This window comes from Ambystoma mexicanum, chromosome 2q (genome assembly GCF_040938575.1).
Source record: "Ambystoma mexicanum isolate Mex_15411 chromosome 2q, UKY_AmexF1_1, whole genome shotgun sequence".
NCBI classification, from domain to species: Eukaryota; Metazoa; Chordata; class Amphibia; order Caudata; family Ambystomatidae; genus Ambystoma; species Ambystoma mexicanum.
Window position 1 is genome coordinate 328,647,395 of NC_090924.1, and position 25,313 is coordinate 328,672,707.

Below are 25,313 nucleotides of genomic sequence, written 5' to 3' on the forward strand. Positions count from 1 at the left end.
AATTATGTGGATTGGCACAGGAATTGCCCTTAGTAGAAATTTAGGGATGTCCAGTACCTGTTTGTACCGTTAGAACTTTGAAAGCTGGCAACTTGGGAAGCAAAAACAGTGGGTTTGATTACCTGTTCAAGGCTGTCACCTGTACTGCACTTCGAAGAGAGGTATTGTTTAGACGGACCGGAGGGTCGCCAGTGTGTTCATTAGATTTACCTGGGAGTGGGCATTTGTGCTGCGCCTTTAATGTTAGCCTGCCCTTTACACGCAAGATCTACGCTGGTAACCCTTCCATTGCACTTAAAGATCCTAAGCTAGCCATGGTATCCTGACATTGCAGTTAGTAGATGGCCGTTGTAGCGTTTACACTTGGAAGATATTACTAGTGAATCCTATTTCCTAGACCCTATTGTAGCCTGCCTGCCTGTCACAATTAGAAGATGTACTAGGACACGCAGTCTATTGACTTCGCTTAAAGACTTGAGGGTAGCCTCTCCATAGTGTCTAGTACAGTTTACGAAGGTAGCTGTTTTTTTCCCCACAGACAATCTGATGACTCAGCGAAATCAAAGATATACTCCATCTGAGCTCTAGGTGCGTATAAAAGCACCACTTTGGTGGACACCTGCCACGGGCACGGCTATCAATCCACAAACATTAGAATTCAGCTACGACAATTTCAGTCTAGCAGGACACTTACGCCTACTTACACCAGACTTGCCTCAACAGCTCTGCCATTGGGATACAGCGACAACCTACGACAAACATTGCAGCACCCACCAACATGCCTGACCTCTTGGGGTGCTTACTGGATGGAGCCCAGACAGCCCATCTAATCCCTAATCGGCTAAATGCACGCACACCTTCTAAGCCTCTGAGAATTGTTCCCATACCTGAACTTCGGTCCCCGAGGGCCTTCCCACTACAAGCACGTTGAGACTATAATAAAGGTAAAAGGCGCTATATGACTGTTACAATTACAAATGTCGAAAAATCAGAGGCCTTTTCTATTGGCGTCTAGTCTTAAATGTCCAGCATGTGTTTTTTTATCATTTCTTTCTATGACCACCATCTGATCAAGAAGTCTTTTGGACTTTGGACATTAATGTGATGTACCATCTCAGCATGGCACGTTCAGCAATTCCAGTAAAAAACGTGGATTTTCTGTAATCATGCAATAGGTAAATAAGTAGCCAACAACAAACCCAGCAAGCTTTATTTAACAATCTTTCATACACTCTGCACAAAAAAGAATGCATTTTCTCAATAGGGAACTGCACATTTTGCTAGCAGGTCGTCCGAAATGCACATGTGTAGCTGGGCGCCTATCGAAAAACCTAGAAGACCTTTCACCTCCACAAATTGTGCTACTTGTTCATAAAGGCTGTAAATGCCCCCCCCCCCCCTTTCTCCTAGGACACCGATTAGCAACCTGCAACCTTTGAGGAACATATGGTTTTGAAAAGGAAACAAGTGCTCTCTTTGTTCCTGTAAAAGGTTGAGATGGTGTGAAAGTTTCACCACCCCAGCATGTCATCTGCAGGCTAATTGTAGCATATGCTTGAAATGTAGGCCTTCCAGCTGTGTTCTTGTGGTCTAGTGCATAGATGCACCTGAAGTGGTTGGGACCTGGGGTACCCCAGGAGCAGCGGGCCTCATTCCACGGCTGGTCCTGGCAGGGGCCTTTTTCGATGGTCTTTGCTCAGCCTCGCTGCAGGACACACATCTTTGTTCAGGCAGGCCGCACAGCGCGGGCTCACAGGAAGGCAGATCTGCTGTCCGAACCCCACCAGGAGCCAGTTCATCTCACTCCAGAGTTCCCTGAGGGGAGAGAAAGGGCCCAGATATTTCATATGACACAGATGCTTCTTCGCACACAGGGATGGGGGCGGAGGCAGGCGAGGAAAGAAGACCGGATGCTAATCTAGGAATGTTTCATTTTCCCACTCATATTTATCCACGGCTCCGGCAGTTTTCATGCAGCACTGCCAACATTCTTTACAAAAAGTCGGAACTTCCTGTTTATTGTTTCTGTTAATCTCTTAACCTTGACCCTTCCCTTTTTTTCTCAAGACATTTACATTCGTACACGTCTGTACAACGTTTTAAATAAATTGAAAGTGCTTCACCCTTGGCAGGAGCAACTCTAGACATTGTTTCTTCTTTAAAATCGAACGGTCTATGGACGTTTGAGGAACACTGGTCACCACTGCTCACTGCTCACTCCCCCACCACCCCCGACCCCCCCCCCCCCACCCACGCAATGTTTTTCACCTGGTCGAGTTGCTGACTATGGATAGAGTAATACAGTAGTCAACCCCTAATTACACACTCGCACCCGCAAAGAGCAGGTCTCCCGAGATGGACCTTCAAGGGAAAGCCAAGATGATGACTCGTATTCTCCACAGATGGGAAGGGCAACCATCGAGGGGAACCACCCAATGTGCAGCAAATTTCGATGGGAACCCCAGCTCCTGGGTAACTATCAAAGGCAACCAACCACTCCATTGCAAATATCGAGGGGAACCCCCAGCTCCTGGGCAACTTTCGAGAGCAGCCGCCTGCTCCTGTGCAAATATTGAGGGGAATCCCAGCTCCTGTGCGAATAACGAGGGGAAATTCCAGTTCCTAGGCAACTATCGAGAGCAAATATTGAGGGGAACCCCCAGGTCCTGGGCAACTATCGAGAGGAACCACCTGCTCTGGGGCACCTATCGAGGGGACCCCCCCAGGCCTCATTTGCATATATAACTAAGAACAAGACACCCCAGAGCAACTATGGAGTAAAACCACCCACTCTTGGCCAAATAGCAAGGGGAATCACCTGCTCCTAGGCAAATATTGAGGGGAACCACATGCTCCTGGGCATCTATTGAGGCGAAAAACACAATTACCTGGATAATTATCCATGGAAAGCACCAGCTGCTAGACAACTATTCAGGGGAACTGCCTATTCATGGGCAACCAGTGATGGAAAGCACCTGATCATGGGAAACTACTGTGAGGAACCAACTGGCTCCTAAGCAACTATCACGAGGAAGCACTTCCCTGAGCATTTAATGAGGGGAGCACACTGCTCCTTGGCAACTACTGACGGTAACCAACTGTTCCTGAGAAACTAGTAAAGGGAATCCCTTTTACCGGGGCAACTATTAAGGGGACCACTTGCTTTACACAATTTACACTGATAATCTCCCCCGCTGCTCTAACATCCTTAGTGGTTATTCACTTGTAAAGACTGACATGCACAATTCCGGTCCAGGGCCACCAAAAGTGGCTCCCGGAACATTTGTACAGGACCTCTTGCATTTCTTATTCTTTCTACCACAAACCCAACCACTGTGTTTTAGGCCTTCAAGCTCTTAAACCTTCAGCCCCGCTGTTCTGCTTCTTGAATAGATGAGCCTGGTTGAGTGGGAACCCCTAAATATTTTTCAAAGAAAGACTTTTTTAAAATAAATGATTACGTAATCTTAAAATTAGTTTTGTGGTCCTGTTGAAAAAATTATCTCACTGGCACTGTGAGGTATAGACATAATGTGCCAATGGTTCCTGGGTTGCTATGACCCAGGAGTTTGAAAGGACCTTGTGTGAGAAACTCACATATACTTACAGGCTCAATTTACATATGTGCTTTCAAAAACATTGTACACGAAATACAAAGTTGCATTCTGTGTTTCTTTATGCAAACTCGGAAGAAACTTCAACAAGATATCCATAAAAAGAGTGTTTTTTACAAAGACACAGGCTGCTTTATAAAGTCCAATGCATTTCGGTCCAGAGGACCATCTTTAGGGACCAAGTTCTGGTGTGTCTTCTTTTGTACAAGCACTGCCATCCGTCTTTAAGATCTTTTTTTCTGGCACAGAATTCCACAGCAATCATTTCATCTCAACACGTGTCCTATAAGAAGACATGCTGGCTGGCCAGTGCTTAATTTGTAAAAAAATAAGTGCCAGTGCCCAAAAAATCTTGGTCCCCTAATGCAGGTCACAGGGCCGGCGGGCGCCGCCAGCAGAATGGGCGTACCGGCTCATTGCTAGACCTAGATGCTAGACAGTGCTAGACCTAGATGCTAGACAGTGCTAGACAGCCAACAAGAGTGTGCTTTCTGGCCTCACCTGTCCCGCTAATAACATGTGGGATAGTGCTCCCAATTTCTGGCCCTCTGGTCTGGGTTGCTACCATTATTCGGTGGCAGAATAGAGCATCCAGAAATTGGATCTGGAGAAAGGCGACATGTTGAGGGTGTCATTTTCAGTGTCTGCCCTGAAGACCCTTTGTGGGCGTCTTAGAATGTGAGTGACACATTGTGAGGTACAGGATCGGACAATAACAACACAGACACTATTTTTGGAGCCAGGAAAACCCCTTCACAAAGTTGGGTTTATTGGTGGCATGGCCGTGCACGTGAATAGGAGTTATCTCTGAGTCCAGGGGACCCCATCCCTCATTAACTAAAAGTGACTTCCCGTGGTGCCTCCGAGTATCAAAATTTGATGGTGCTTCTTGCAATGCCCTTTCTGTGAAGTCACTTATGTTGGTGTTATTGCATAGGCAAATTAGGACGTCTGCATGTATTTTTGTCCGTTTGGGAGACCTCTCTAGACCTTAGGCTTCACATGATTGCAGAAATGTATGAAGATTATGCACGCGCAGTTCACAGCGTCAAACTATGTCTTTTCTGTAAAGCTCTTATGGGTGTCCTGCATGTATAATGGCCCTAGCTACAGTTTTGTTACTTTTTTGTGCTGTGTAAGGTTTAAAATTCCATCTGCCGCTGATGTGCTATCACGTCTAAAGTGCCCTGCAAAACCATTTTGTAAAGTTGCCCACCCTACTTGTGAGTTGAGAGGTATATGTCTGAATCCTCCCGAAAACGGAACCACCTCCTTTACATAATGGCCTCTGGATGAGACCCGCTGCACGGGCACACCAGGGAGAGGTACATGTGAGCAAGTTTTCTGTAATGAAGAGAACTGAGAAAAAAGAGGTGCCGCTGCCAGGCAAAGGCAGTGTGAACATGTCAAGGTCACTCACTGGATGCAAATGCCCAAGAGGGAATTGAGTAACACCTCACTCTGAAGCAGGCAGTGTCACGACCACCGGCCATTTTGAAACAACAAAATGGCCGAAGTGTCTCCTTTAATTAGCAGGTGAAATGCTCAAAAACAGTACTCAACGTAGGAATCATATAAGCGTCCCTTGCAACGCCCAGTTCTTCCCCTCGTTACTTCACAGCCGTGTACATTCATAGCATGTTGGATTGATAGCTGTTCGCTGTAATTTTGAGCTATATACATACAACGTAATGCCAAATGATATAGGTACACACGCAATGTGTGACCCTCAGCGCCATGCAACAACCGTTTAATGCGCACTCTCAGCAAGTTGTCAATCCTGAGATGTTGGGCAAATCTTTTATTGCTGTATTTGAGCACACAGACTCCACAGCGCCTTGTTGCCCAATGCTCCCTCGGCACCATATGAACTAGCATGCAGGACCTCGTTGTTTGATATATTATTTTTCTAACGCCTCTTGAAGAATTCGAAGGGCAGCATGCAGTGATTATTTTGAGTCTGTGGTTGCTAGGGCTCATCCTCAGCACTTATTTCCGAACCCCAGCACTTATTTCTGACCCCCATGATGTGCACAATCCCCCCAAATCTAACTCTCTCACTGGTTACACAGTCACTCCCTTCCTCTCCCTATCCGTCTTCCTATTCATCTACTCAGGCTCAGAGCAATTAAGCACTGGCAGCACGTCACCACAAAATACACTGAGTAAACAACCAACATATTACATAAGATTTAAAGTCTTTTTTAAAAAACACATCTGTCCGTTTGGGAGACCTCTCTAGACCTTAGGCTTCACATGATTGCAGAAATGTATGAAGATTATGCACGCGCAGTTCACAGCGTCAAACTATGTCTTTTCTGTAAAGCATTGGATATACTGTATGTTTTTGTTTTTTTATATTTTTATCGTCATTTGCTTATAGGCCTACAATTGGTTCTTATCATTCAATACGCAAAATATCTTTTCCATTTATGTAGGTAACAACAAGTAACAATAACAACAAGACAAACAGTTAACCAGGACTGTCTTCGGGTAATAAGCGTGTTATATCTGTTATTCGTCTTGAGCGGAGGGCGTAGAGGACTAGCAGTTCAGGTATGGGAGGTCCTGTGGGAGTTATCACTGATGGTTTGGTGGGGTATTTCTTCAAGCTTGTTGGGAGGGGTGTGCGAATCATGGAGGCTTGTGGTAAGCAGCGAAGTGCATGTCCCTCAGGAGGGCCTTCCATGATTCGAGTGTGTCATTTGTGCCTTCTTCTTCTGTAGTGGCCCTTTCTTGCCAGGCCCTGGTTTCAGCTTCTGTCCATCTCTTCAACTCCCTGATCCAGCGTTCGTGTCTCGGGCCCCCTGGTGATTTCCATGCCATTGCGATAGTTCTCTTTGCCAGGATGCAGGATATGTCCATCAGTTTGATGATGTGTTTGTACTTGCTTACTCTGGGATGTGTGCCTAGTAGACACTCTTTCGGGACCCAGTTGTATCTTGTTATCCCCGCATCTGTGCAGGTTTGTTTTACCCTGGCCCAAAATGTCGTTGTCCGGCTACAGGTCCAGAACATATGGATCAGGTCTGCGTGGTCATTGCCACACCAAGGGCATTTTGAGGAGGTCTGTTTGTTAAAGCTGGCCACTCTTTGTGGGGTCATATAGGTCCTGTATAGGACGTTTAGTTGTATTTGCCTAAATCTGGTATTCCTGGACACTTCTTTGGGATAAAGTAGTGCTCTCTCCCACTCTTCTTCGGTCAGCGTAGTTTCCAAGTCTGTGTCCCATTTTTCTTTTAATGCTGCACTTCTGGGGTTGGGTTTGTCCGTCAGTCGGCTGTACAGCCAGGCCACCGGTTTCCAGCCGTCGGTGAAGTCGTGCATCTCCTGTAGGAGGGGTCTGGGGTGGGTTCCTCAGGCCATTCGTTCCATTTCTTCTTGGCAATATGTTTGATTCATTGGTACCACAAGAACTGGCCTCTTGGGAGTCCCTCAATTGTTTGTAGCGATTCGAAGTCCCTGAATCTGCCATCCTCAAACATCTCTCCCCATGTGTAGATCCCAACACTTTCCCAGCTTCTCATCGCTGGGAGGTCTGTCCGAGTTTTGCACGCGTCTGCCAGTATGGGGGTATTAGGCAAATAGGGGTGTTTCAGGTGTGTCGTAGAGCAGGTTTTGGACCATATCTGCCTGCCTAGTTATGCGATCATATGGGCATCTTGCGTTTGGATCATTGGGTTCCATAGTATCTCCTTAGGGTACAGCGAGGAAGGTGTTTGTCGCAGTAATTCAGTCTCAGCGGTTGGATCGTCTAGGAGCCATCTCGTCACGTGGCTGAGCTGCGCCGCCACGTAGTACATCTGGAGATCGGGGAGTTGAATCCCTCCTTCTTTGCATGGTAGTGTAAGGATTGCTAGGGGAAGTTTGTGCCTGGATGGTCCCCATAGAAAGTCCTTAATTAGTACCTCTAGTTTCCTGAAGAAAAGGGTCTGATGTAGTGGCAGATATTTACAAAGTAGTACAGGAATCGTGGGAGGACTATCATTTTGATAATAGATGCTCTGGCCATCATCGAGAGTGGAAGCTTTGACCAAAATTTCATGGATTTACGCAGTCCTCTCATTACAACTTCTGTGTTACATTCGTGTGTAACCTCTGGAGTGTGCTTTATATTGACCCCTAAGTATCGGAGCATTTCAGGTTGCCACTTTATCTCAATTTCAGGTAGGTCGGTTTCCTCCAAGTCCCTGAGTCTGGCCAGTGGAAATGCACAGGATTTCTGCTTGCTGAATCGGATCCCCGAGTAGCGTGCATAATTGTCGAGAATGTCTAATGCGACTTGTGCGTTGATTTGCCGGTCTTTCAGGTATAGAAGTACGTTGTCAGCGTATAGTGATATTATAGAGTGCTCAATGCCCAGTTTTATACATGCATCAAAGTACTGCTTTCTAAAGTAGATAGCTATCGGCTCGAGGCCTATGATGTATAACATCAGTGATAGCGGGCATCCTTGCCTGGTTCCCTCTGTATCGCCCAGGGTTTTGACATCGTGCCACCAGTTTTCACTCTGGCTACGGGCGCTTTGTATAGTACCTTGACCCATCTCACGAAGCCTTCTCCGAAGCCAAATTCCAGCAGGACTTCGACCAGCCACTCCCAAAATATGGAATCGAAGGCCTTGATGGTGTCTAGCGAGAGCACCGCCAGGTCTTCGTCTCGTGTGAGGGTTTCCGCCGTGATGTGTTGAAGCCTCCTCAGGTTGGCTGTGGTGTTGCGTCCTGGAACGAAACCGTTCTGGTCTCCATGGACTAGGGATCCCACCACCTTCGCAAGCCTTTTGGCCAGTATAGTAGTTAGCATCTTACTATCATAATTCAACATTGCTAATGGGCGATAGGAATCACAATCATTGGCTGGTTTGTTTGGTTTAAGCATAGGGATTATGATCGTTTCCTTCATGGTGTTGGGCAGGATCCCAGTCTTGTATGCTTCCAGGAAAACCTTGTGCAATATTGGGGTTAGGGTTGCTTCATAAACTTTATAGAATTTGGGTGGGAGGCCCTCGCTGCCGGGGGTTTTACACGTGGCAAGTGATCTGATTGCTTCTGTCACATCCTCCGAAGTTATCTCTTCGTCTAGTACCTCTCTTTGGTCAGCGGTCAGTTTCAGAAGCCCTATTTCTTCTAGTGTGGCCTTGATCTCTTCCCTGGGTACTTGTTTGTTGTGGGTGTATAATTTGGAGTAGACTTCCGCAAATGTGTTGTTGATCTCTTGTTGCGTCCTGTACGTTCTTATGTCTTCGTCCGTAATTTCGGTTGGGAGGTGTCTTGGTGTTCACATTTACACAGCCAGGCCAGCAGTCTTCCTGGCTTGTCAGCTTCTTTGTGTGCCCTGGCGGTGTATGTTGCAAAGTCAAACTTAGCTAGTCTTTCCCAGGCCGACTGGCATTCTTCTCTGATTTCTTTCAGTTTCGCCTCAGCCTCTACTGTGGCGTTGGTGTTGGTTTCCAGGTGCGTTATTTCCACTTCTTTTTCCTCTAGTTCTCTTTTCAGCTGCTTCCGGAAGCCTCCCACTCCTGCTATAGCTTCTCCTCGTGTCACCACTTTCATAGCCTCCCATAACGTGCCCCAGCTTGCCACAGTGCCTTTGTTGGCATCTATGTATTCCTCCAGCTTGGTGCCGAGGGCCTCTCTGAAGTCGTGGCCGGTGAGTGCTATGCTGGGCATTCTCCACATCGGGATCGGCGGCCTAGGCCCCTTGAGTTTTCACTGCATGAGTAAGGGCGAGTGATCAGAGATCGACCTGCCTAGGTATTCTGTGGACTCTGCTAGCGGAAGTTGTTCCCGGTCTATGAACAGGTAGCCTATCCTCGTGTGTATTTTATGCAGGGATGAATAATAGGAGTAACTTCTCTCCGTAGGGTGGTGCTCTCTATAAAATGTCAACCAGGTTCAAGTGCTCAATTGTGTTGTTCAGCGCTTGTGTGGCACAGTTGTTTGGTTGCTGGGGGGGGTTGGATCTGTTGGTGGTGTCGTTTCTGACACAATTGAAGTCGCCTCCCCATATGAAGGTTCCTTCTCGGTGATGTGCTATTTTAGCATATAGTGTGTTAAGATGGGTAGGTATTCCATGTTGTGGAAAGTAGGAGTTCACCAAGCATATTTTAGTGTGTTCAATTGCCCCCCACATTATTAGGTACCTGCCTTCCTTGTCGGCCTCTAATCCCAATAATTGGAATGGTACGTTGGGGTTCACCCATGTAAATACTCCCTGTGCATATTTGGAGTAAGGCGCCCTTTTTCCAAGTCCGCCCCATCGTTCGGATAGTTTGGACGTGGTTTCTTCCGTGAGGAGGTTCTCTTGGAGCATTGCAATCGAGACTTTCTTTCTGCGGAGATAGGATTGAATCCGATTCCTACGTAGATACGAGCCCATCCCCCTCACATTCCATGTCATCATCTTAAGTTGTGTTGCCATTTTGTAGGTGCAATGGGTTTATTATTTTGGTCCCCATTGGTTTTTCGGGGTGGTCTCTGCTTCCAGCTGGAGGGTCTCTCATTTAGATTCCCAAGTCTTTCTGGTTTTTGGTCGTGAGGTTGTCCTTTCCTGCGCCTCTCTGGTTTCCATGTTTCGAAGATAGTGTAACAAACAAAACAATTAACATATCTGGAACTGGTGCGCCCAGCAACTGCATTTTTCTTGCGGTGCTCAGGCGCTCTTGCGCCGTCTGTACCCATCTCGGGTATCGGGAACGAGCTAGGTCGTACAGGCACCTGGCCTGTACTGGTTTGTTCGTGGGGGTTGTGCTTGGTGGGAGGCTGAGCGTGGGCCGTATCCATTTAGTAATCCATTTTGAAAATGGCGTTCGTGGTTGCGTTTTGTTTGCATTGGGGGTGTGGGTTGTATGGTGGACGCTCATCTCCTATGTTGCTTTGTGTTGACATCTCAGCCTTCTTGGGGAGGAGTATCTTTGCCGTCTGCCAGATTATTATGTTCCATCCACATAGTGGCGGCTGCCGGAATCTCTAGGAATATCGCACAACCTTTGAAAATGACTTTCAATCTTGATGGGTAAAGCAGCATATATTTCAAATTCAGTTGTCAGAGCCTTGCTTTAATTTGCACTAATGAATTTCTTGCCCTTTGAACATTTGAAGTGTAATCGGGGTAAATGGCAATTTTGGAATTCCCCCCTCCCTGGAGTATTTCAGAATAGTTTCTCTGTCCTGAAAGTTAAGTATCTTGGCGATACCCCTGCCAAACAACAGCACACACTAATACTAGTAAAGACTGGTGCACCACCATACAAAACGCACAATCATCCGAAATCAAAAACAAAATCGACAGTAAAAAAACACTCCTAGCAGACAAAACTCTACCCACCATAGTGGCAACCCTAACCAACACCACTCTTGGCCCCTCTTTTCAATTTACCCCAGTCTCTCACAAAGAAGTACTAGACACCATAACTAAACTTAAAGCCTCCAACTGTAAAGAAGACCAATTCCCTTCCCATCTAGTGAAACTCTGCGCCCCCACCCTTACACCGATCATTACCGAGTTTGTCAATGCCTCTTTTCTCACCAACTCAGTTCCCACTAGCATTAAAAAAGCTTGGGTGACACTCCTAAAAAAACCTACCCTGGATCCAACCATACCCACCAACTACCGACCCATCACAACTGTCCCATTTCTCCTGAAAATAATTGATAAAATAGCCTACTCCCAAATTCAAAACCATCTGGAACAATACCAACTGCTAGGAGACAGACAGTCAGGCTTCCGCCCCAACCATAGCACAGAGACAGCCCTTCTTGATTTAAAGATCCAAATGGATGCATGGATGCCACCAGAGAAGCAGGCAAACTCTGCCTACTAATGCTGCTGGACCTCTCAGCGGCCTTTGATCTGGTCGACCACGACAAACTCTGTAACACATTAGCCAATAATTTCAACCTAGCTAAGAATGCCACTTACTGGATCAAGTCATTCTTGGCAGATAGGACCTCTAGAGTATCCATCGGCAAAGAATCAGCAGACCCTGTGCCAGTCCCCACAGGCGTTCCGCAAGGCTCTTGCCTACAATGCCTATACTAAATTGCTATTTGCAGCCTTGGACGCTATGGGTGTCATCTACACCAACTATGCTGATGACACCCAGATCCTCATCCCGCTCTCAGGTAACTACGAACAAGACGCACTATTAGTCAACCGAATCTACTCTCTCATACAAAACTGGATGGCCAATAACAGCCTCTGTCTAAACGACGATAAAACAGAGCTCCTCATAGTAGGCTCCTCCACCAAAATTGAAACCCTTAAGCCTATCTTTAAATTATTTACCGTTGACGGTACCATGATCCCCGTTCTTAAACAAGTTAAGACCCTTGGCGTTTACTTAGATGCCACCTTAACGATGTCTAAACAAGTAAACACACTAGCCTCATCCACTTCATACACCTCCAAACTCATCACCCTTAGTCGCAAATTCCGCTCAGCCAAAAACTGTTACACTAACCAGAGCTCTCATACTCTCCAAGCTAGACTATTGTAATTTCCTTTTCCTCAGCATCTCCAAATCTAACCTAGCCAAACTTCATCTTATGCAGAACAAAGCCCTCAGAGCTGCCGTAGGTATCAAAAAATTCGATCAGATCTCCAACATCAGAAGAGACCATCACTGGCTCCCTATCCAAGCCAGAATTATATTCAAAACCCTGAGCATCACACATAAATGTCTGGCCAATAAAGCACCCAAATACCTCAACAACACAATCTCGAAGAAACCCCAGACCAGACCTCTCAGATCCAATAAGAACACATACCTCGAAATGCCAAGATATAAAAGAGAGAAAGCGGGGGGTAGTAGTTTTAAAATCCCAAACATTGGAATTCTCTGCCCGCTAATATTAGGAATGAAACATCTTTCCCAAAGTTTAAAAAGTCAGTGAAAACCTGGCTCTTCAACCAGTACTAATTCACTCCATAACACCATCCTGCCCTAACTAATTGTACATATCTGACAGTAATCTTTATAACTGATTGTAATGCTTATAACTGACTGCTTGTTTCCTGTGTATCTTATTGCTCACTTTGAAGATTGCATTTTTCCACTGTCTGTAACTACGACGTGTTACCTCTGGGTCTGGGCGTATAACAAATGTAATAAATAAATAATAAAAATAAGATTATGGGGCGAGGGTGCGAGCCTGGCGGGGGTTTCTTCTGGAGGGACCTATGCGCCCTTTCTACTGCAAAGCCTTGTGTTAGTTTCTCCGCTCCTCCCTCTTGTTGTAGTAGGGCCTCTATGTAGGCAGTTGGGTTCTAGCCTTCAGTTCCTTCTGGCACCCCTAATATTCTGACATTGCCCCGTCTGACGCGCCCTTCCGCCTCCTCGGATCGTGCCTCGAGTGTGGCCACTTTCTTCTCTAGGTCTGCCACTCTAGCCTACAGGTCTGCGGTGTCTTCTGCCGTTTCTTGTAAAGTTGTCTCAGCGTTAGTTACTCTCTTGGTTAGGTTCCGGGCGTCTTGCCGCATTAGTTGCATATCAGCCTTGACTTCATCAATCTTTGTGTCTATAAATGTTCGTAATGCTGCTATAGCATCCAGCACTTGGGTATCTTTGGATTCCCCTTCATTTAACTTCAAAGGTTTGGGAGTTGTGGAGGGGGATTGAGTCGAGGCCTGTGACTTGGTAGTGACATATGTGTCCATGGTGGTTGACTTCCCCTTATTTCTGGAGGACATGGTGGGGTTTCAGCGGTGCGTCGTGCAGTTTGGTCTAGAAAGAGTGTGGTCTGGTTATCGGTGCTATCCTGTGTTCAGGATTTCAGTTCTTGGCGTATGTCTCTGGTGTAATTTGGGAGGTCTTTGCTTGTATAGGGGCCAATCTTACTGCCCTCCGGTTCCGGTGGTTTGGTGTTTTGGGCGTTACGGTGTCTCACCCAGCTCCTCAGTGTGCTCCATGGATCTCCCTTTGTGAGGACCTGGTGTTCGCCTGTGGCCGCTCAGGGCCTAGTGTCTATGTTTCCTGATTAATTTTGGGGGAGGGGGCGGTCTCTTCAGTACAGGTGGTGTTTGCCAAGGTTTTTGCAGGTATGATTGTTCCGGCACCGATGCCGTTTATGTGCCCGCCCCGCAACCCTTCTCACCTTGGGTATATTGTAGGCTCCTCGCCGGATAGGTCTCAGTCCGTGTGGGAGGGGATGCCTCCGTTCGCTTGTCGGGGCTGGTTTGTGCCGCTGGATACGCTCCCCCGCAGTTCTGAAGGGCGCTTCCCTCTTCGCGGCGCTCCTCGTCCCAGGTGGGGCTCTCACTTGCGGTCTTCCGCAGCTCTGGAACGGAGTCACGGGTGTGTGCTCCAGCTGAATCCCAGTGCAGGAGTCGCTCTCTCGTCCTCTGGTCGGGTGTTCGGCGTCTCCTCGTTCTCTGGCAGGGCTCCCCGAAGTCGAGTGCCGGCATGAATCTTTTCCTTCTACCGCAGCGGGGTGGACTATCCTCTGGCCTCGGCGGATCCCCCGGGTCTGCTGCCGGTGTCTGCCTCTTGAGGCGGAGGCGGCAGGCGACTCAAGCTTGGGCGGCGCCGACTTCAGGGTACGGCCGCCATCTTGGATGCGTCCCGAGGGCGGGGCGGGGGGTTCGGTTCCAGTGGGATTGCTCACTCTCAGCGGGTCCGATTCTTTTGCAAACTTGCAGCACCGTCACAGGCACCACTTCCGACACCCCCGTAGCTATATTTTTCAGTCGATGTTGTTCTTTCGACAATCGAAAAAGGATCAGAATACGGAGTCATGGCCGCAGCTCGGTGTCTTTGCCTCTTACAACATGAGCTCCAGGCCACGCCCCCCTTGGATATACTGTATGTTCGGATGTCCAGGTGTGCAGACAGAACTCGTTTCTAGTGTGGTACAGCTGCTAACCCAACCCCAAAACTGCCTCACATAATACGGACTGGTGTCCATTCCAGTCCCAAAGTTCAAGCAGTATCCCTTTTGGTTACCGTTGTTTTAAGGTACTCCAGCCTAACACAAAAGCAGTATTCACATCTAAAAATGCAGCGTTTCTCGGCGCTCGCCTAAGAGAGCTGGGTCTGCGCTGCCCTGTAGTTGCCTGGCCCCAGCGTGAAGTCGTTGTGCACAGCTTCCCTGCTCCGCTTATCTTCTAATCTCCCCCCTCCACAGTTCAACTCCCCCTGCCCCCTCCTCCAGGATGCAACCCACCACCCTCCAGTTACCCCTGCGGCTCCGCGCAGTCTGCTAATACAGCCCTCTGGGAAGGAAAGCTTACCTGCCAGGCCAGAAGCGAAAGCCTGGGGCGTCTGCCTGGCGTGGTGCCTGGGAACTTCTGTGCACTGCAGGGTGCTGCAGAGGGCGCCATCCAGCGGTCTTAAAGGCACAGCTCTGCCTCGCCATGTACGGGATGAAAGGCCGAAAGGCACTGATGTTTCCCAGGCCGCCTGAAGCTGCAGAATAAGTGGGCGCTCTGAGTCAGGCATTCCGTTCGCTACAAAATTGCTTTCAATTAAACACAGGCCTGTTCTAAGAGCGCGTCTGCCTCCTGCCTGGCGCCCTGCAGGCAGATGGCTGGGGTGTGTTGCATTATCAAAGAATGTTAACACTTTAAGTGTTAAACTTTCTTTGATGAATGCCGTGATGAAGGGAACCATGAAGGGAACCTGCAAGAAAGAGACCCAGTCCCGAAAAAACAGTGCCGGTGGCCGGCACAAATTAAGCACAGTGGCTGGCACACGTGTATTACTGAAATCTTAAAGACATAGCCTAGGACAACAAGTCAAACGGTTTGCCAGGACTCCAAATACAAGACAGTGCTTGTACAAAAGAAGACATACCAGAATCACTCTTTTTATGGATATCTCGCTGAAGTTTCTTCAGAGTTTCTATAAAGAAATACACAATGCAACACTGAATTTCATGTAAAATGTTTTTGAAAGCACATATGTAAATTGAGTATATAAGTATGAGTTTCTCACATGAGGTCCTTCCAAACTCCTGGGTCATCCCAACTCAGGAACCATTCACAGACCAGTTCTGCTTCTTGCCCACAAACCGAGGGCGTTTTGGTTGGTCTTTCAACTATTTTTTTTATAGCTCAACAGTTGCTCTTAGCAGCATCATCGGGAAACGGCGTATCCCTCGCCTGCAGTGACTGCTGAATGGGACTCGGCTTTAAAAAAAGAAAATGTAATATTCCTAGAGTACAGTGATGGCAAGTTCCTCTACAGCCGTTTGATTACTTCTATTTAACCAACTATGAGGGTTAGATAAACCAAGGATGACCCCTCCCCTGGCATGCTTTATTCGCTGACGATCATACAGCTTGTGCCAGTTTCAGACTCTTTAACTTTGCTTTCTACTACCCGCCCTGGGTCCAGCATTTTCCAACTGACCATGGAAATAAAGCAGCTGTGCTAGATGAACGTTCTTCCAAGTTTCATCTAAAGACTGAGCAAGTTCATGATATCATCTGTTATTTGCAAGATATAAATCCACCGGGGATCCAACCAAAGCCTGGCATGACTTCTAAGGAGGCAGAGGAGCGGCCAGTACTCAAACATGGTGTCACAGTGTCTCGAGGATTTATGGCTCAGTGTGAATTTTAGCAGGATGCTCCCTTACAGATGTCTTAATTGTTTTATTTTTCGCCCTTGAGAAAAATACTGTTGCATGCCCCCATATGACAAAACTGCTTATATTGTGAACACACTTACCATTCTCCCATTTGAAAAGCCTTGCAGGCCTGAACCACCCAAGGGAATGCTGTGAGCCTCACAGTTGGAAGTCCACAGCTATAGACCTAGATGTCCACTTCTAAATCCTAAACACGCACTCTTCTTTCGAACAATTGGCATATACTGGTTAAGTAATTTGCTTAGGGTCACCCATGGTGTATCAGAATGATAACTGACTTAATGCATTCATCAGACCTGCCATTTGGAATTATGAGGACCCATATGATTTTTCCTCATTGGTAAACGCATTGTTTTGGTTAGATAACAGGTGGGAATTTTGGGGGGGCATCACCTTGGCAGCCAGTTCTCTAAGTTGATTCTGGTCTCTTCAGGCGTTTTAGTTTCCTTCGGCACCCACCGCAATCTGTTTGAGATCCTGTGCACGTGGGTGTCCACACCTGTAAGGAAAGAAGGTGAATGCATGTGAGGATTACTAAAACAAGAATAAATAACAGGAAGATAAAGACAGCCAATGTAGTCAGCCCCCTTCCTACTCAGTGTGAGAAACCTGAGGGTGCGTCCTCACATCTAGTCCCCCTGGGTCCTCTTCTCAGGTGGCCAAGGAAAGGCCATCGCTTTTGTATCCTGACCCTGAGGGTGGAGAAGCGAGGGAGGATCACCTGGGTGGTGGGTACTTGGGGATTGGGGATGAGACGTCCTTAGGTGAGACGTGTTACCCTTCATTTCCCTTACCAGAGGAATACTCCATCCCAGATGCAGTTATGGGATATTGCTACCCCTGTCCCACTGACCAAGAAAACACCAAGAGATCTTAACAGTATAAGAACATCAGGAAGAGGGTGAAGAAGAGAAGGTGAGATAGGTGAGACATGGTATCCCCCTTTTCCTATTGAGAACCAACCATACCCTGCCCTGGCCATTATGGGCTATTATAAAACATCTCCCCTCATTTTCCCACATCCAACCTATGACAGTACTGGAACGAGGAAGAGGCAACTAGGAGTAGTGAACACTAGTAACTCAATTCACCACGTTACTACTGGGACGAAGAAGATGCCTGCAGAGTACTATGAAAGTCAGGCATGTCCCTTTGATTGCAGTCAGGCAAAACCAATTGAGAACTCACACCTGCAACCCGACAAGTGGTTGCAGGTGAATAAGAAGAGAGGAAAAGAGCAGCAAGGAGACCAGCAGCAGCGAGGCCTGTGTGGGAGAGGCCAGCAGGGATCCTGCGCAAGAGGTGGGTCCTGCAGAGAAGCCAGGACACCGGCAGATGACCTTGAAGACCTGTGGAGCTCTGGAGAAGTTGGGCTGCTGGAATTCCACAGGTAGGACCCTCTATGGTCAGGGATACGCAGCTGCGAAAAAAGAAAAAAAAGCAAACCAGCATCTGCGGAAGGGAAGCAGAGCTGCTGGCGAACACAGAGAAGCATCAAAGGTGCCAGAGGGGCTCTCAGTCAAAGGCAAGCCAGCAGGAAGAGCAGGAGTTATCCATCGCAGCTGCCCAACAGGACTGCCGGAGACCGGTGAGTGAAAGGGAACATGTGGTCTGACAACTGTGCCTAGACCAGGGAACCCTCAACTGTGAAAACCAAGGACATATACATAAACCAAGACGGAGTATTATAAGTGAACTGTTAATTCAATCCAGATGAAGTGTCAAGTTGATCTGGAGTTGTGTTAAACACTGGAAGGCCAAGATTAAGTATAAATTGGCAAATGGACGTCTTGGGGGAAGGGAACCCTGAGTCTTGATGAACTGCAATGCTGTCTTAACGACGGAGCCTCAAGACCCTTTTCTTTTGAACTGTGTTGACTTGAACTTGGGGAAAGGAACCTCAAGGATTTGTGGAACTGTTTGGGGAAAAGGCAATTCTGAGACTTTTGTGGAATTTTCTTGAACTTGGGGAAGGGGCGCTGAAAAGGAAGCTAAGAGCTGGACGAAGCTCAGAACTTTGTATTGATCATCATTTCTTTTATTTTTGACATCCCTACACATTGTTTAGCTTTAGTTGTGAGGGCCAGGATAGTTTTTGGACACAGACAGACTTTTAAATTGAACCTTTGGACTCAGACTTTCCTTAGTTTCGTTCAGGCAGGGAAATCCCCCCTTCGCATAGGGCAAGTTAGGCCTTCAACCATCCTGACATTTCAGTTAACAAACCATTTTATTTTGAGCTTTGAATCTGTTGTCTGTGTCTTGCTTCATGATACCTTAAAATCAGCGTAACACTGTACATCTTACTTAGTATTCAGTGTATAATTTCTCTTACGCTACTTTTCCTCCTGTGCTCGTGCAGGTATTTCTGTGCTCTTATGCCCCAATTCCATTTGTTCCATTTGAGTGGAGCACCCTACTGACATAAGACTCACCTGAACAGCTATTGGTGTCCAGACAAATTAAAATTGTAATAGCATGTTTGTAATAGCCCTGTAGCTGTTTTAAGTAATGTATTTTCACTAGAAGAGATTGAATACTGTATTGTGATATTGTGTTTGTTGTATTGTGTATGCATTCAGTAGTATTTAAACGTTTGTCATGGTTGCTAATATATGAGGAACCAATATGTGAATGTTTTTCATTTTTTGTTCATTATATTTGAAATATTTACTTGTAGACTTTAAAATGAATATCAAATATTTCTTATATAAAATCTTTGATAGATTTTCTTTTTTTAAATGATAAATTCATTCGATATGAGTGCATCTCAGTGTTTTACATTAAATGGCGATTAGAGCTGGACTATAAAATGATGAAATGACTTATAGTCAACTATATCCCCCAGTCAGTCTAGTTCTACACTACACTGGCATGTCTCAAACACAACACTGATCAAAGCAAGTACCTGGCGCTTAAGCACAAAATAATACCCCACTTACAACATGTAACAAATACATACGCTCCCGCCCAGGAACCAAAATTCCAGCCTAAAGTGCTTCTGGACAAAGCTGCAAGGCTCAAGCGAGGGAATATGTATGCTATACAAATGCCTGTTAACATTACAGGGTCTGCGGTAGCGACCTTATAGTTGTTTAAGTTGCTTAACACCTAGGAAGAGCAGTTTTTGGGCAGCTTATAACTTTGGCACCCTTTGACAAATCCTCACTAAACTTTGCAAAAAAGGTATACAGCCACCTTTCAATTATTTCGTGAAGTTTTGTGCAATTCCGTCAAGGCAGGAAAAGTTATAGGGGGGATAGGGGATTCCAAAACCTATGAAATCCGGATAGACATGAATAGAAAAAAGGTTTGCTTTTGGTTACTGCCGAAACCGCTGGATAGATTTACACCACACATGCGTGAGGAGCGGTGGCCTGTTCCCACAAGCGTGCTTTTGAAATGTGGTGTTAATCCTTCCAGTAGTTTTTCTTTAAATGCCCAAAATGTAGGTAAAAATAATTTGTGATATCTCCGCCCGGTCCGCCGACTCACTTCCTGTTTCAGTGTCAGCGGACGCCTCTGAGCCAATCAGCAAGTTATGTAATGTTTGCGGACATCATACGTGACCCCCAATTGGTCAATTAAAGTGAAGTTTGTCAAAACCTTTGAAACAGACACCTTGTTGAATTCGCAAACTGTCCCTGTGGTCCGCGAACATTGTGGTCAAAACATTAAAAACACATTACACTTGTCAAACAAATGAAACAACCTCTCAGGAGGTGAGGTGGTGATGAGGATGGGATGGAATATGTCCAGAAAAAGCCCCAAATTAAGTGTTTATTCTTCTATGATGTCTGTGAACATCTCAGATATTCGGGGACATTGCAGTGATGTTCGCGACCTTGAGAAATGTTGAGGACATCTATGCATATATGTGCATTACACGATCAGTGAAGAGTTATTAGATGGCTTATAGCTTTGGTGCCGTTCAACGTAAATGCATGAAATTGTGTAATAAAACAATAGACCCAACTTTGAATGTTGTTGCAAAGTTTGTTGCCTTTTCGTCAAGAGGGTAAAAAATTAGAGGGGGGGTCCCAACATTTTTGGATGACAAACTGGTGCCGTTTGACAAATCTTCATAAACGTTTGCAAACACTTTATACACACTAGGTTAATTGCTTGTGAAAAGTGTGAAGGGATTTTATTAAGAGGGGGCAAAATTGAAGGGGGGGTCCCAATATTTTCAAAATGGGATAGGCTTGAATGGGAAAAACAATTCTACTTGCGGTTAAAGTGCTGGCCGGATTTGCAACAAACTTGTGCTAACAGCATTGCCAAGGATCCGAAAGCATGATTTTGAAATCTGTGCTGCGTTTTATTTTTTGAAAAGTGTCAAAAGGGAGGTACAAAAAATAGTGAAATAATTTTGGAGCCTGTGGCCAGCGGACAATCTGGCTACTAACCATGGCCACCAGAGACCGACAATGGGGTTAAAGGTGGCATGGCCACCTGGCACCAACTATGTGGTGCATTTCTCAAAAACTGGATAGTCTTGAATGGGAGAAAAAAAATCCCAGTGGCATTGGTGATGCCATTTGTGATGGTTGTTAGTCTGAGCAGAGCATGGAGTTATCATTTCATAGTTTAACATAACTGGCAAATTTCTTTGGTTTTTCCATTCTATCTTGCAACCATAACGTCCCTTTAGCAATGTTTTTTTCCAATGAATTTCATAGGTTTTTCTTAGTGCAACTTAACCATAACATCCCTTTAACAACGTTTTTTCTGTGAATAAAACGTATATATGCAGACAGTTGATGTCCAGTCATAGGAACCCAATCGTTGTGTTATTGCATACATTATAAGAGGTTCAACTTTCCAAGACACATGAAAGTGGTTTGATATTGAAGGTTGCATAGAGTTTTAAGTAGATTGAAAGGATGAATAACTATCAGATTTGTGGGTAGGGTTATCCATGTTTGTTCATATTTTTCAGATTTATCCGATCCAGAGGACATTATGGTGGGTTGCTGTAAGGGCCAGTGGTCTCTCATGAGCTAGGTGGTTTAGACAGAGGTCTCTTCAGGATGGAGAAATCTCTCAGGGCTTGTGAGGAGGGGGAGTGAGCTTCTTAACAATCCAGCTGTAACACCATAAGTTAATTTGGGTTAACTCACAACCTGACCAAACATAAACAAGGAGCTGTGGAAATGCTGCATACATGCCAATGACCTGATCCTTTATAATGGCCATCAAAAAGTACTGAAAAACCTAGTTTATATCCTGTAAATGTTTTATGTTTCTATAATATAAGTGGTCTTGTACAGTGCCCTTTTGCCACTATTGGCCACGCTGCATGTAAATCTGGAAGAAAAAAGGTGGTGTGAGGGTTATCAGTGGGAGAGGACTACTTAAGAGACGAAGTTTACACGTGGGCTGATAAATATCAAAATCAGCCACAACGATCAAGGAATCCCAACCCTAACTCAGATAATAGTAGTTCAGACATGGACTCTAGCAGAGCCGGACATTACGCCCAGCAATCACAAACAGCAACAGAACCAGAGAGTGCAGCAGGTGGAACCGAACGACCAAGTACAAGCAGTAGAGAGCCGCATCCGGCTTCTTTTTTAGACAGACACCCAAACGTAAGCGAACGAGGAGGGGGAAGAGGAAAAGGACCAGGAGTACAGACGAGATTCCAAGCTCGCACAACTTAGTGGTTAACATCTCAAACCGTATTTTGAGCCAACAAGAAGAACGAGTTCTACAGAAAGGTTTGAAATGTGTACCTACGTTTGGCACTAACCTATTCAGTACCAAGGTCGAACTTCACAAATTAACCAGAAAATTGAAATTAAAAGTTTTTTTTGCTGAAATGGAACATGAGTCTCCCCATAAAGAGGCAACAGAACAGGTACTTTTACACCACCCATCAGTGTACCTGCCATAGACATCTTTGAAAGAATGGTTATCTCTGATCTAAAGAAAATCAAATATGGAGCTCCTAAAAACAAAATCCTTAACAGAAAGGAAATGTCCATAATACTCAATCTGTACTCTAACGACAATATAACCATCAGACTAGCAGACAAGGTGGCGCTTTGGTGATCCAAAACAGTTATGATTATGAACAGGAATGTAGGAGACACTTGGATGACCACACGGTTTACGCAAAGATGGAACAAGATCCCACCAAAGATATTTGTGAAAACTTGAAGATTCTCTTAACCAGAGCAGAAGAAGAAGGTATGATTACAAAAAAGACCAAAGCATTCCTATTGACACAGAAACCAACTACTCCACATTTTTATCTTCTACCAAAAATACATAAAGGTTTAACAAATCCACCGGGAAGACCAATCGTAGCTGCCACAGGAGGTATACTACAGCCACTTGGAACCTACATTGATTATTTTTTTAACCCTATCATACAGAAAACAGAAAATTATGTGAAAGACAGTACACATTTCCTTAACATACAATTAACTGGGAACGATATCCTTTTCACAATAGACGTGACAACTCTTTATACCAGCATCCCTCACGATTTGGGGCAAGAAGTGGTAGAGTGTCTCTTGTCACGAGAAGGCAACATAGGAGCAGTCAAAGAATTCATAATGTCCTTGCTGATGTTCATCTCAACTAACTCGTATTTCAAATACAAGAATGAGTACTACATACAAACGTCAGGCACAGCCATGGGTGCAACTATGGCACCGTCTTACGCAAACTGCTTTATGTACCAATTTGAAATGTCACATTCTACAAAAAACAGAGTGGAAAGACAAAATAAAATTGTGGATACGATACATCGACGATATTTTCTGCATATGGCAAGACACGAGAGAGTCGCTAGATGAGTTTCTTCAGTACATCAACAGTATAGACCATCGAATACAATTTACCTTCGAGATCCTGGAATTCATTACCTGGACATTCAAGTCAATGTACATAATCAACAGATTAAAACATCATTATTCACCAAACCAACAGATAGAAACAATTTACTACATCGGATGAGTTTTCATCCACAAAACACACTACGGAATTTGCCCTATGGTCAGATGTTGCATCTCAAAAGGATTATCAGTGATCAAAGTGAGTTCGAACAAGAGTTAATTAGATTGAGCAAGAAGCTTGAAGATCGGGGATACCATGAAGAGGATATACTAACAGCAACAGAGAAGGTAGCAACAAAAACAAGAGCCAGCATCCTTATGCCAAAAAGCAAACCAACATCACCATCATTGGTATACGTATCAAGATTTTCTACTCAGAGTACACAAATTAAGAGATGCATAAATAAACATTGGCAAATACTGACTAAAGATGAAAGAACCAAAGATCTTTTTTCTGCTCCACCAATATTTGCGTACCAAAGATCAAACAACCTGAGAGACCTACTTGTTAACACACGAGAAGACACACCCAGAAAAATCACAGTAACAAAAAGAACTGGAACTTACCCATGCTTAAACTGTGGGAATTGTAACAGCATAATAAAAGGAGGTACAGTGGTACATCCCTACACAGGAGAAAAGATTACCCTAAAATGCCAAGCAACCTGCAAAACAGATAATTGCGTATATTGTATATGTTGCCGTTGTGGTATATATTACGTTGGTGAAACAGGATGAAAACTATGTATATGTATTAATGAACACAAATCATGTATACGCAACAATAATACCAACTCAGCAGTGGCAAAACATTTCAATGAGAAAAAGCATAACATCTCACAACACAGATTCCAGGTACTTGAACTAATTGACAATACCTCTAGAGACATTAAAAAAAAAAAGACAACAGAGAGAAGCATACTGGATTGATCGACTAGAAGCGTTATCACCAAGAGGAATTAACGATGAATTCGACCTGAAATGTTTTCTTTAAAGTCTTTGCATATAGCCTAGCACCATTTAACTGCAACATGTATTGTTACTCTCAATGAATCCTGTTTTTACAAGTACTGCACCATGTTTCATGTATCCACACAGTTAGACTGGGATCTTTTGTCAATCACGTACCGGAAGGGTGCTCTGCACCTCAGCAACAATTAATATTTTACACACTTACATTTTGCATGAGTGATAGAGATTGGACGGTTCAGATATTTAAATTTTTTTCAAGTATCTCCTGTCTTTGAACAGATCATCACCTACGAGTATTACTCACTCACACAGGCACTGACTAGCATACCATGCAACACCATAACTTTATTACACACTCTGTAGCATTCACGCATCATACACGTACCTCGTCACTCATTTATTGATAGTAATTGTAGCATATTTTGCACATATACAAATTACAACTATAATTAGTCTTTAGTTACCTGACACCCACCATCTACACCATCTAGTTGATTAACAGATTACAGAGACAGAGCACAGCAATTTGCATTAAGCACCAGAGAGATGCCCTCACCAATATGGCCGTCGGGCTCGACTGCGAGCAGCCATTTTAGATATACACGTTGCCCAGACAACGCTTTACTTTTCAGTGACACCCGGGACTGGTAGCAGCTCGGAAGGAAAGGCACGAAAGGATCACTTTACCGACAACAAAGCTCTTTAGGTAAGCACTATGAAATAACAAGAACCAAGAGCAGCAGTGCTCCCTATCAGCACGAACACGTTAAAGCACGCGTTCGACTCACACTATTTAACCTTTTTTCAGCGTTACACAAACGCATCCGAAAACGCTGACCAGCGCCGCTAATCGCGCCTGGGATACAGAAGCACTGTCAGGTTAGTGCACGCATACGACATAAGGAAGAACAGATATATATAACATTTGGTGAGAGCCGACAATATTTAGTTTAACTACCAGCGTAAATAAATACAGATTGACTAGACAAAATGTATAATGATCCTTAAGACTACGGAGAAGATTGGGTAGATGGTTCTCTATGCTGTAATAACACGTGGAACAAGTTTCATCATTATCAAGTTTCATCATTACATGATGAGTGCGCAAGGAATAAGTTAAATATGGATCTTGCATAAATTTACAGGTATTTTTACACAAGTCACTAACAGCGGCATATGTTGTTTTCTCTTTCTCTTTACGTGTTATTTGTCAATCGTTTTTGTCCCCTGTGGGTACCCTGTATTTTTCAATGTTCTTGCAATACGTCTATTGGAATATGAATGTATAA

At 45.1% G+C, this 25,313-nt stretch overlaps 1 protein-coding gene across 3 annotated transcripts in view; it reads right to left on the bottom strand.

Annotated features, from left to right (window-relative positions):
- Nucleotides 1-1,184: 1,184 nt before the first annotated feature.
- The window catches only part of NTHL1 (nth like DNA glycosylase 1), a 275,635-nt gene continuing 251,506 nt past the window's right edge, over nucleotides 1,185-25,313 (bottom strand). For all 3 annotated transcript variants that reach the window (XM_069647325.1, XM_069647327.1, XM_069647326.1), the window contains 2 exons: nucleotides 16,598-16,703; nucleotides 1,185-1,815 (listed from right to left, as the gene is read on the bottom strand). In XM_069647325.1, the coding sequence (XP_069503426.1) occupies nucleotides 1,650-1,815; nucleotides 16,598-16,703 (272 nt within the window). In that variant the 3' untranslated portion in view covers nucleotides 1,185-1,649. The remainder of the gene's footprint in view (nucleotides 1,816-16,597; nucleotides 16,704-25,313) is intronic.